Source organism: Lucilia sericata, unplaced genomic scaffold, assembly GCF_015586225.1.
Source record: "Lucilia sericata isolate MDLA Ls3-8-SP2 unplaced genomic scaffold, ASM1558622v1 Contig002053F_arrow, whole genome shotgun sequence".
In the NCBI taxonomy this organism is placed as follows: Eukaryota; Metazoa; Arthropoda; class Insecta; order Diptera; family Calliphoridae; genus Lucilia; species Lucilia sericata.
In genome coordinates, this window is record NW_023995912.1 from 38887 (window position 1) to 52500 (window position 13614).

General features: G+C 30.3%; 1 protein-coding gene across 1 annotated transcript in view; it reads left to right on the forward strand.

Moving 5' to 3' along the window:
• Window positions 1–6904, forward strand: part of LOC119613306 (ras-related and estrogen-regulated growth inhibitor-like protein) — a 41312-nt gene extending 34408 nt beyond the window's left edge. Inside the window, exon 5 of the mRNA XM_037969314.1 lies at window positions 6016–6904. Within this exon, the coding sequence (XP_037825242.1) occupies window positions 6016–6330 (315 nt within the window). The 3' untranslated portion in view covers window positions 6331–6904. The remainder of the gene's footprint in view (window positions 1–6015) is intronic.
• The last annotated feature ends 6710 nt before the right edge of the window (window positions 6905–13614 follow it).

Here is a 13614-nt window from a genome sequence, read left to right on the forward strand (position 1 = left end):
TCAGTTCTAGTTCAGTTCTAGTTCAGTTCTAGTTCAGTTCTAGTTCAGTTCTAGTTCAGTTCTAGTTCAGTTCTAGTTCAGTTCTAGTTCAGTTCTAGTTCAGTTCTAGTTCAGTTCTAGTTCAGTTCTAGTTCAGTTCTAGTTCAGTTCTAGTTCAGTTCTAGTTCAGTTCTAGTTCAGTTCTAGTTCAGTTCATAGTTCAGTTCTAGTTCAGTTCTAGTTCAGTTCTAGTTCAGTTCTAGTTCAGTTCTAGTTCAGTTCTAGTTCAGTTCTAGTTCAGTTCTAGTTCAGTCTAGTTCAGTTCTAGTTCAGTTCTAGTTCAGTTCTAGTTCAGTTCTAGTTCAGTTCTAGTTCAGATCTAGTTCAGTTCTAGTTCAGTTCTAGTTCAGTTCTAGTTCAGTTCTAGTTCAGTACTAGTTCAGTTCTAGTTCAGTTCTAGTTCAGTTCTAGTTCAGTTCTAGTTCAGTTCTAGTTCAGTTCTAGTTCTAGTTCAGTTCTAGTTCTAGTTCAGTTCTAGTTTTAGAACTGAACTAGAACTGTAATGGAACCGAAGTAAAATTTCAAAATTTGTTTAATATAAAGTTTGTCCCTCTTTTTTTAAATCTTAAACTTTTTTCAAAATTAACCTCGAAATTTTTCATCGTACTCAATTTATTAGAATTTTTATCAAATAAATGTTTAAAATGTTTTGTTTATTTAATGTATTATTAGTCATTTTAATGACTTTTTACAAAAAAATAGTGGTCTTTCCTAATAACTAAATCCAATATAAAAGAAAATCATTAAAAAAATTCCCCAAAGTAAACAAAGCGTCTAAAAACTAATATAAAATAAGGGGATTATTTTTTGAAATATTAGATACAAATTGTTTAAAATATTTGGAAAAAATCTTGTGCAATCTAAAATATTAGACATTAACCTTCAATTAATTATTGTTTTACTTTAAAAAGAGGCAAAAAACATTAAAATGCTATAAAAGAAAAACAAATAAATAAATTGAATTAATACTCAAACTGTAACAACCTTGAGATATATACATCTTAAGAGATAAGCTGTTTCAGGTGTGTTAAATATTTTTATTTACAAAAAACATTAAGTGGTTTTTTGAAGGATTTTTTTCAGCCCTTTAGAGGGCTGGGACACGTACCTCTTGTTGGAGAAATTATCATAAATTATAAAAATATTTTTCGGATATTAAAAAAAAAAATTATTGAAAAATGTCGTTGAACTTGTGTTTTCGCTCCAATTATTTTGAAAAAAGAGAAAAAACAACAGCGCCATTTACCCTGATTATTTTTATAAAAAATATTTATTAAATATTTTTGTTTAATTTTTCATTAGTCAACTGCAAAGTAGTTTATATGAGCGGATAAACTGGTGCCACTTATTTCCTCCTTGAGACTTAAGACGCGTGGTATTTAAAATAAAAAAATGTAAAACAAAATGGCAAAAAATATTTCATTTTATTTAAGAAAAAATAGATATTGAAAATGACTTTTGGCTTTTAAAAGTGTGTAAGACATTGAGATATTAATTTGTTGCTGCTTTTTACATTAATTTATCTAATAAATTATGAAAATAACAAAAAAACTCAAAAGAAACTAACAAAAAATGAATTGAAACAATTAAATCTAAATGAAATTTTCAAAATGTTTTATTTAATTAAATTAACAACAACAAATTTCAAATAAATATTCATACTTTATCATAGAAATTTGCAAATATCTAAATGAACTTGTAGCTCTCTAAAACCGCTATACATAAATGACAAATGGCTGCTAATATGGCGGTCACTTGTATCTAAAAAATATCGAAATGCTTCAATAAACACATCAATAATTTAATATGCGAGGTAAATTATTCAAATATGACAAGATATTATTGAAATTACTACAACTAAATACATTTAAATTTTCAAATTTCAAATAAATATTGAAAGTATGTCATTAACTATTGTTTTTCAAAACTAAAGAATTCTTGAATTTCGCAATGACCTAAATGTATATTTAATATTAGAGGATTTGTTAACGGATAGAAAGTAAAAAACCTAAAAAAAATGTCAAGCTAATAAACTTTAAAATAAACAAAATATTTTTGTGAAATAAATCATAAATAATCGTTTAAGTATAAAAATTAATCCCACACTATTGGAAAATTATAAAAAAGAGAGAATTTTTTTATTAAATAAATTTCTTTTTCAGCTTTTTTTTATTGGCTCATAAAGAATTAAGTCGCCATGATTAAAAATATCTCGATTATAGACACCAATTTATTGGATAAAATTTAATTTAAAAATAGCGAAAAGAAATATTTCATGAAATACACATGCATTGAAAAGTTTTTAAGACAAACATAATAAAAATATCACATATTTATAGTTAAGACTATATACGAGATTATAGACAAGATCATGCACGAGATTATAGTTTAGATTATAAAGGAGACTATACTTAAACCTATAGATGTGAATATAGTTTAGACTATAAACTAGACTATAGTACAAACTATAGATGAGGCTATAGTCCAGACTATAGACGAGACTAGAACTGAAATGAAATGCAACTGAACTAGAACAGAACTTGAACAGAACTAGAACAGAACTAGAACAGAACTAGAACAGAACTAGAACAGAACTAGAACAGAACTGGAACAGAACTAGAACAGAACTAGAACAGAACTAGAACAGAACTAGAACAGAACTAGAACAGAACTAGAACAGAACTAGAACAGAACTAGAACAGACTAGAACAGACTAACAGAACTAGAACAGAACTAGAACAGAACTAGAACAAAACTAGAACAGAACTAGAACAGAACTAGAACAGAACTAGAACAGAACTAGAACAGAACTAGAACAGAACTAGAACAGAACTAGAACAGAACTAGAACAGAACTAGAACAGAACTAGAACAGAACTAGAACAGAACTAGAACAGAACTAGAACAGAACTAGAACAGAACTAGAAGAACTAGAACAGAACTAGAACAGAACTAGAACAGAACTAGAACAGAACTAGAACAGAACTAGAACAGAACTAGAACAGAACTAGAACAGAACTAGAACAGAACTAGAACAGAACTAGAACAGAACTAGAACAGAACTAGAACAGAACTAGAACAGAACTAGAACAGAACTAGAACAGAACTAGAACAGAACTAGAACAGAACTAGAACAGAACTAGAACAGAACTAGAACAGAACTAGAACAGAACTAGAACAGAACTAGAACAGAACTAGAACAGAACTAGAACAGAACTAGAACAGAACTAGAACAGAACTAGAACAGAACTAGAACAGAACTAGAACAGAACTAGAACAGAACTAGAACATAACTAGAACATAACTGGAACAGAATTAGAACAGAACTAGAACAGAACTAGAACAGAACTAGAACAGAACTAGAACAGAACTAGAACAGAACTAGAACAGAACTAGAACAGAACTAGAACAGAACTAGAACTAGAACAGAACTAGAACAGAACTAGAACAGAACTAGATCAGAACTAGAACAGAACTAGAACAGAACTAGAACAGAACTAGAACAGAACTAGAACAGAACTAGAACAGAACTAGAACAGAACTAGAACAGAACTAGAACAGAACTAGAAACAGACTAGAACAGAACTAGAACAGAACTAGAACAGAACTAGAACAGAACTAGAACAGAACTAGAACAGAACTAGAACAGAACTAGAACAGAACTAGAACAGAACTAGAACAGAACTAGAACAGAACTAGAACAGAACTAGAACAGAACTAGAACAGAACTAGAACAGAACTAGAACAGAACCTAGAACAGAACTAGAAACAGAACTAGAACAGAACTAGAACAGAACTAGAACAGAACTAGAACAGAACTAGAACAGAACTAGAACAGAACTAGAACAGAACTAGAACAGAACTAGAACAGAACTAGAACAGAACTAGAACAGAACTAGAACAGAACTAGAACAGAACTAGAACAGAACTAGAACAGAACTAGAACAGAAAACTAGAACAGAACTAGAACAGCACTAGAACAGAACTAGAACAGAACTAGAACAGAACTAGAACAGAACTAGAACAGACTAGAAACAGAACTAGAAACAGAACTAGAACAGAACTAGAACAGAACTAGAACAGAACTAGAAACAGAACTAGAACAGAACTAGAACAGAACTAGAACTATAACAGAACTAGAACAGAACTAGAACAGAACTAGAAACGAACTAGAACAGAACTAGAACAGAACTAGAACAGAACTAGAACAGAAACTAGAACAGAACTAGAACAGAACTAGAACAGAACTAGAACAGAACTAGAACAGAACTAGAACAGACTAGAACAGAACTAGAACAGAACTAGAACTAGAACAGAACTAGAACAGAACTAGAACAGAACTAGAACAGAACTAGAACAGAACTAGAACAGAACTAGAACAGAACTAGAACAGAACTAGAACAGAACTAGAACAGAACTAGAACAGAACTAGAACAGAACTAGAACAGAACTAGAACAGAACTAGAACAGAACTAGAACAGAACTAGAACAGAACTAGAACAGAACTAGAACAGAACTAGAACAGAACTAGAACAGAACTAGAACAGAACTAGAAACAGAACTAGAACAGAACTAGAACAGAACTAGAACAGAACTAGAACAGAACTAGAACAGAACTAGAAACAGAACTAGAACAGAACTAGAACAGAACTAGAACAGAACTAGAACAGAACTAGAACAGAACTAGAACAGAACTAGAACAGAACTAGAACAGAACTAGAACAGAACTAGAACAGAACTAGAACAGAACTAGAACAGAACTAGAACAGAACTAGAACAGAACTAGAACAGAACTAGAACAGAACTAGAACAGAACTAGAACAGAACTAGAACAGAACTAGAACAGAACTAGAACAGAACTAGAACAGAACTAGAACAGAACTAGAACAGAACTAGAACAGAACTAGAACAGAACTAGAACAGAACTAGAACAGAACTAGAACAGAACTAGAACAGAACTAGAACAGAACTAGAACAGAACTAGAACAGAACTAGAACAGAACTAGAACAGAACTAGAACAGAACTAGAACAGAACTAGAACAGAACTAGAACAGAACTAGAACAGAACTAGAACAGAACTAGAACAGAACTAGAACAGAACTAGAACAGAACTAGAACAGAACTAGAACAGAACTAGAACAGAACTAGAACAGAACTAGAACAGAACTAGAAAGAACTAGAACAGAACTAGAACAGAACTAGAACAGAAGTAGAACAGAACTAGAACAGAACTAGAACAGAACTAGAACTGAACTAGAACTGAACTAGAACTGAACTAGAGCTAAACTAGAACTGAACTAGAACTGAACTAGAACCGAACAAGAAATGAACTAGAACCGAACAAGAAATGAACTAGAACTGAACTAGAACCGAACAAGAAATGAACTAGAACTGAACTTGAACTGAACTAACTAGAACTGAACTAAAACTGAACTAGAACTGAACTAGAACTGAACTAGAACTGAACTAGAACTGAACTAGAACTGAACTAGAACTGAACTGGAATAGAAACTGAACTAGAACTGATCTAGCACTGAACTGGATCTGACCTAGAACTGAACTCTTTACTGACCAGACTTCATGTTTAAAATTTTGTTTTGTTTTTCATTTTTAATTCGAAACTATATTTAAACATTCTTTTTTTTTTATTCTTCAATATTTAAACAACAAATTATTTTCAAAAAATAAACAATTTCAAATTTATTATTAAATTTATTATCTATTTTCATTGTCCTTTATTTTGTTTATTGCTATTGTAAATATTTATGAATTTGAATTTATTTTTAAAATGGCAGTTGGTAAATATTTATTTACTGGAGATTTGTTGATGTTTTTGTTATTATAAGGGGAATTTAGTGTAATTTAGAATATTGTAATTGATTTAGTAAACAATAATAAAAATTTTAATAGATTAAATGAAAATATAAATGAGTAATAAATTAATAATATATTATTTTCTTTTGGTTGTATTTTTAGGTCCACGAAAAAGAAGGTGCTGCTTTAGCGGCTGCCCATTCGATTGGCTTCTGTGAAGTTTCGGTAGCCGAGTACACACCCACCCTTTATAAAGCATTCGAGAAGCTCATAATCGATTCTAAGGCAAGGCCACAAAAACAAAATCGTAAATTTTCGGTTAGTAAAATGTTGGGCACACTTATCGGCAATAATAGTTATAATCAAAAAACCATGGCCATTAACCAGGGCACCGTAGTGCCCTGTCACAAAGGAGAACTACACAAGTCGAGAGTTTTAAAAAGACGTCAGGGATTTACGGCCACTACCAGTCTGTGACCAGCAGCAGCCAATGATGGCTGGTAAATTTAAAATATAAACAACAACAACAACAACGTTAAAGCCAAAGAGTTATAAGACGCCTAAGCAAACAGAAACAGAATTAAAACAGGAGATTTTTTTTAATAGATGATCATAATTGATTTTGCAATTATGATTAAGCTAAATTAGCATTACTTTTTTTATATAGAAAAATAGCTATAAGAGTTATAAATTTAAAAGAAAAAATATTTTGTAAATTTTTTATATTAACAAATGAGGAATTGAGAAGTTTTGAGAGGAAATATTGAAGGAATTTATTAAAGTACTTGGTACTGGCTTAATTACTTAATTTATTTAATATTTTGCTAATTATTTTGCTTAATTTTTTTTAAGGCAAACCTACTCTAATCTTACTCATTTAAGATATTTTGTTTAAGTTAAACTTATAAATGGAAAGAAAAAGATAATGTTTTTGTTTTCTAAGTTTTATTAGAAAATTGGAGAATATTTTTTTACCTTAAAAAAGAAGTTAAAAAATAATTAATTTGTATTTAAATGGAATTTTGAATGAAGAAAAACCGAAAACTGAAAACAGTATCCCGGCAATTTTAGACAATAGTTTAAAAGTATTTTTGTAAAATGTTAAAACTTAAACAAATTTTAATAGAAAAAGAAAACATTCCTTCTAAATAAATGTTATAAATGTTAAATTTGAAATTATTATTGAACCCTGCCCCACCCCCTAATTAATATTGTTAACCGCCCCCTTTCACACACACACAACCTTTAACAGTTCGAAATTTCATTTGAAAACAAATTGAAAATATTTTTACTTTTTCAATAACTGAAATTTTGTATTTTTTGTTCAAAATAAAATAAAAAAATTTTATTTTAAAAACAAAAAATACAAAAGAAAAAGAACTGTGATATAAAAGGTTTTAATTTAAAAATAAAAAATATAAAAAAAATTTAAAAAAAAATTGTAAAATATTTGTAAGGCTTAAGAGTGTTAAAAACTTATTAAGTTTTAAGGGAATTATCAGAACAAATTTTTAATATTAAAAACAATTTCTTTAACAAAAAAATCCCTTAAAATTTAATTTAATTTTTTCCTTTTTTCCCCCCAAAAAATAAAAAAAAACGACTAACCAAATCCCTTTAATATTTGTTTAGCTCTATAAGAAATTGTTATAATTATTTCATTATAATTATTAATTTAATTTTTATTTTAAAATTTTAAGTTTTTAAATCATTTATATTTTTATGTTTTTTTTTTCAAACTTTCCTTGTAAAAATATAAATGCTTTTAAACTCACGAATTTGATTTTCAATTTGAGTATTTGTTTAAAAAAAAAATACTTAAATTTTGATATTTCAAATATTCCCTAAAAACGATTTTTAATTTAAACTCAAAACTCTAAAACTTTATTAAAAAAAAGTTTTTTTGTTTTGCTACTTAAAGAAAATTTTAGAAAAAAAAATGAAAAACACAACAAATTCTTAGCAGCATTTATATTTTAATTTTTATTAATTTTTGTTAATTTTTTTTTAATTTCCTTAATTTTAAAATTTTTTTCAAATTTTGTTAAAAAATGTTTTCCTAATGTATTAATTTTAAAATAAACAAAATTGCAAATATCTAAAATATATAAAAAAGAAATAAAATATTGAATAAATTTCTAATGGAAATTTTATTTGAATAAATGTAAAAACTATGGTTTTATTTAATAAGTAAGAGTTCTATTTTCTGTTCACCATGAAAACAGTCAAGGTTCAATATTATGGAAATTTCAAACAGTACCTTTTGAAGAACTAAAAAGTACCAAAAAGTTCCCTTTTATGGGTTCTCACTTAATCCAGACCTCTACATACTTAATTTCATTTTTCTAGGTTCAATATTATAGAAATTTCAAAAAGTACCTTTTGAAGATCGAAAAAGTACCGAAAAGATCTCTTTTATGGGTTCTCACTTAATCCAGACTCTACATACTAAATTTCATGTTTCTAGGTTCAATATTATAGAAATTTCAAAAAGTACCTTTTGTAGAACAAAAAAGTACCAAAAAGTTCCCTTTTATGGGTTCTCACATAATCCAGACCTCTACATACTTAATTTCATGTTTCTAGGTTCAATATTATGGAAATTTCAAAAAGTACCTTTTGAAGAACTAAAAAGTACCAAAAAGTCCTCTTTTATAGGTTCTCACTTAATCCAGACTCTACATACAAAATTTCATGTTTCTAGGTTCAATATTATAGAAATTTCAAAAAGTACCTTTTGAAGAACTAAAAATTACCAAAAAGTCCTCTTTTATGGGTTCTCACTTAATCCAGACTCTACATACTAAATTTCATGTTTCTAGGTTCAATGTTATAGAAATTTCAAAAATTACCTTTTGTAGACCAAAAAATTACCAAAAAGTCCCCTTTTATAGGATCTTACCTAATCAAGGCCCTTCATGCTAAATTTCATGTTTCTAGATTCAATATTATAGAAAATTCAGAAAGTACCTTTTGAAGAACGAAAAAGTACCAAAAAGTCCCCTTTTATGGGTTCTCACTTAATCCAGACTCTACATACTTAATTTTATGTTTCTAGGTTCAATATTATAGAAATTTCAAAAAGTACCTTTTGAAGAACGACAAAATACCAAAAAGTCCTCTTTTATAGGATCATACCTAATCAAGGCCCTTCATGCAAAATTTCATGTTTCAGGATTCAATATTATATAAAATTCAAAAAGTACCTTTTGTAGAACGAAAAAGTACCAAAAAGTCCCCTTTTATGTGTTCTGACCTAATCCGGGCTCTACATACATAATTTCATGTTTCTAGGTTCAATATTATAGAAAATGCAAAAAGTACATTTTGTATAACGAAAGAGTACCAAAAAGTTCCCTTTTATAGGATCTTACCTAATCAAGGCCCTTCATGCTAAATTTCATGTTTCTAGATTCAATATTATAGAAAATTCAAAAAGTACCTTTTGTAGAACGAAAAAGTACCAAAAAGTCCCCTTTTATGTGTCCTCGCCTAATCCGAGCTCTACAAACTTAATTTCATGTGTCTAGGTTCAATATTCTACAAAATTCAAAAAGTACCTTTTGTATAACGAAAAAGTACCAAAAATACCCTTTTATGTGTTCTGAAGGGTATAAAAATTTACTATTGCTATGAAATTTGTTCATTGAGTTAATGAAGGGACGACATTTATATAATGATTCTGAATATTAACTGCTAGCTGAGACCCCTAGCAGTTAGACTAAAATTTAAAACTGCAATGCCATCTAACGCATAAATTTAAAACAGTATCGAAGCACTTCTCACGATTTCGGGAATATATATAAATATTTTTGGATTTTTCTCTCATTACATTTTTATGAGTACAAATTGGACACTTTCCGCACGTCCAATTTTTCGAAAATTGCTGGCCGCATTGCACTAATTACACAAACAATATTGACCTCCAAGGCGTCAATTGTTACTGGTTTATCAGCATAAACTAGTGACTTCACATGGCCCCAACAAAGTCCGAGTGCTTAATGTGAGTACTTGGCATGTAACCCTATCCGAACATCTCAGTTCTCTCTTTAGATCATATATAAAACATTCCTCCACAACAATCCACACTGATATGAGCAGACAAAGAAATATGTTCACGTTTGAATGAAGACATTGACAAGTCCTCTTGAGGGAAATCGACTATAGGGGGCGCTGTTGTCACCCACTAGTGCCAATTTACTGAAACTTGGTCAACTAAGTTATGCAACTAGAGGATTAAAAGGCCTGTGGGTCATTCGAGATCCTGATTGTTGGTCTATGGTTTTTTATTGACAATTTGAAGTTATTATACCCAACAGGGATAAACGGACCAATCAAACGTGGTGGCATGTTAATGCTGATCAAGTTTGGTCCAAACAAATAAATGGTGAAACTGGAGAAGACGTCTGTGGCCTCAACGGAAGCGGAAGCTCATACCTCAATCTTTCAAATAGAACTTTATGGCATTTTCATTTGTTTTAGGAAGAGAAGAATCAGGGGTTTTTGAATATTTATAATAAAGGACAGCTAAGCATCACTTAAGGCCTTATTGTCATATGAAATTTGGTCGGGTGTTATAATGACCCCACTGAATGAATTAGGTAGACACAATAAACTGACTTTATATTGGATACCTGGCCATGAAGGTCACTCAGGCAAGAACGGGCGGATTGCAGGGCAAATAAGGGCGCCCACCTCCTATTTATCGGCATTGAGCCTTACTTGGGTATTCTACGAGGGTATGCCAAGACAAAGTGAAACCTGTGGGTTGGATCGGCACTGGAAAGCCATATCAGGGCTCAGACAACCAAAACGTTTTATACCGCTATCAAAGGGTAAATCCCAAAAGCTTCTATCGCTCAATAAAGGCGATCTCAAAGTACTAGCGGTATTACTTACTGGTCATTGGGGTCTCAATTACAATCAATTCACTATCGACAATGTTATATATATATATATCTATATGGAGATTTTGCTGACCACAAGACAGCTCAATCTTTTAGAAAAGAGTACTATATTTATCACTGACAATGCTAAGATAGGTTAAAGGTCATAGAAATCAGCTTTATGTACATCTCACTTTTTATGTAGCAGACAAGCTAAAATTATTGTTAAATTAATCGGCATTTTGATAAAAATTACATTTTGGTTCAAGTAATCTAAAAAGCCCAAAAACACAACTAATTCCATTAAATTTCATTGAAACTAAGCCACTACTACATAATCATAACCTCCAGCATTTGTTTTCAGTACAAACAAACCATTACAGAAATTCTTAATAAATTTTGTAAATTTTTACGTTTATACTCACCTGTATTAATGAAAGAAGGGGAAAAAAAACGTGAAACATTGATGATTTTTTATTTGAATTTTTAAGAGCCACTTTGCACAATTCAACATTTGAAAATGTGACTACGACTCGACATGCAAGACATCACATCACAAATGGCGTGGACATTCGAATGCATTGTGCGGGTGCACTAACTGCAAAATATAAACGTTTAAAATGATAGATAATTAATAGCAAAATTTCCCACGCTTTTACCATTTATTAAATGTCATTTTTACACATTGATAACATCATCCCCCAATAGAAGCTTTCAATTGTTTAATATTTTGCCCATAAGTGCGCGCAACACATCAAATATTTTGTTTTAGTTTCATGTAAAATTCTTGTTAAAGAAATGTTTCACAATTGTTTAACGATTGAAATTAAATATTTAAAATCTTACACTTGTTTTACCATCACAGACTGTTAAACGTGACATTTAACGATGAAAACAAAAACGATGACGATGATTAAGCGAGAACTTTAAAAATGAAATTAATAGAGGATTATAGGGAATTAATTACGAGAAGAAAAAATAAATAACATAAATAATGGGTTATTTTAAGAATAATTAAGTTTAAATTAATCAAATGAGATATTATATGCTATTTATGTAAACATAAGCATAAAATTAGGGAAAATTATAAAACTTATAACTATAGACTAGACTATAGATTAGACTTGACTAGACTAGACTATAGACTAGACTATAGACTAGACTATAGACTAGACTATAGACTAGACTATAGACTAGACTATAGACTAGACTATAGACTAGACTATAGACTAGACTATAGACTAGACTATAGACTAGACTATAGACTAGACTATAGACTAGACTATAGACTAGACTATAGACTAGACTATAGACTAGACTATAGACTAGACTATAGACTAGACTATAGACTAGACTATAGACTAGACTATAGACTAGACTATAGACTAGACTATAGACTAGACTATAGACTAGACTATAGACTAGACTATAGACTAGACTATAGACTAGACTATAGACTAGACTGTAGACTAGACTATAGACTAGACTGTAGACTAGACTATAGACTAGACTATAGACTAGACTATAGACTAGACTATAGACTAGACTATAGACTAGACTGTAGACTAGACTATAGACTAGACTATAGACTAGACTATAGACTAGACTATAGACTAGACTATAGACTAGACTATAAACTAGACTATAGACTAGACTATAGACTAGACTATAGACTAGACTATAGACTAGACTATAGACTAGACTATAGACTAGACTATAGACTAGACTATAGACTAGACTATAGACTAGACTATAGACTAGACTATAGACTAGACTATAGACTAGACTATAGACTAGACTATAGACTAGACTATAGACAGACTATAGACTAGACTATAGACTAGACTATAGACTAGACTATAGACTAGACTATAGACTAGACTATAGACTAGACTATACTAGACTATAGACTAGACTATAGACTAGACTATAGACTAGACTATAGACTAGACTATAGACTAGACTATAGACTAGACTATAGACTAGACTATAGACTAGACTATAGACTAGACTATAGACTAGACTATAGACTAGACTATAGACTAGACTATAGACTAGACTATAGACTAGACTATAGACTAGACTATAGACTAGACTATAGACTAGACTATAGACTAGACTATAGACTAGACTATAGGCTAGACTATAGACTAGACTATAGACTAGACTATAGACTAGACTATAGACTAGACTATAGACTAGACTATAGACTAGACTATAGACTAGACTATAGACTAGACTATAGACTAGACTATAGAACTATAGACTATAGACTAGACTATAGACTAGACTATAGACTAGACTATAGACTAGACTATAGACTAGACTATAGACTAGACTATAGACTAGACTATAGACTAGACTATAGACTAGACATAGACTAGACTATAGACTAGACTATAGACTAGACTATAGACTAGACTATAGACTAGACTATAGACTAGACTATAGACTAGACTATAGACTAGACTATAGACTAGACTATAGACTAGACTATAGACTAGACTATAGACTAGACTATAGACTAGACTATAGACTAGACTATAGACTAGACTATAGACTAGACTATAGACTAGACTATAGACTAGACTATAGACTAGACTATAGACTAGACTATAGACTAGACTATAGACTAGACTATAGACTAGACTATAGACTAGACTATAGACTAGACTATAGACTATAGACTAGACTATAGACTAGACTATAGACTAGACTATAGACTAGACTATAGACTAGACTACAGACTAGACTATAGACTAGACTATAGACTAGACTATAGACTAGACTATAGACTAGACTATAGACTAGACTATAGACTAGACTATAGACTAGACTATAGACTAGACTATAGACTAGACTATAGACTAGACTA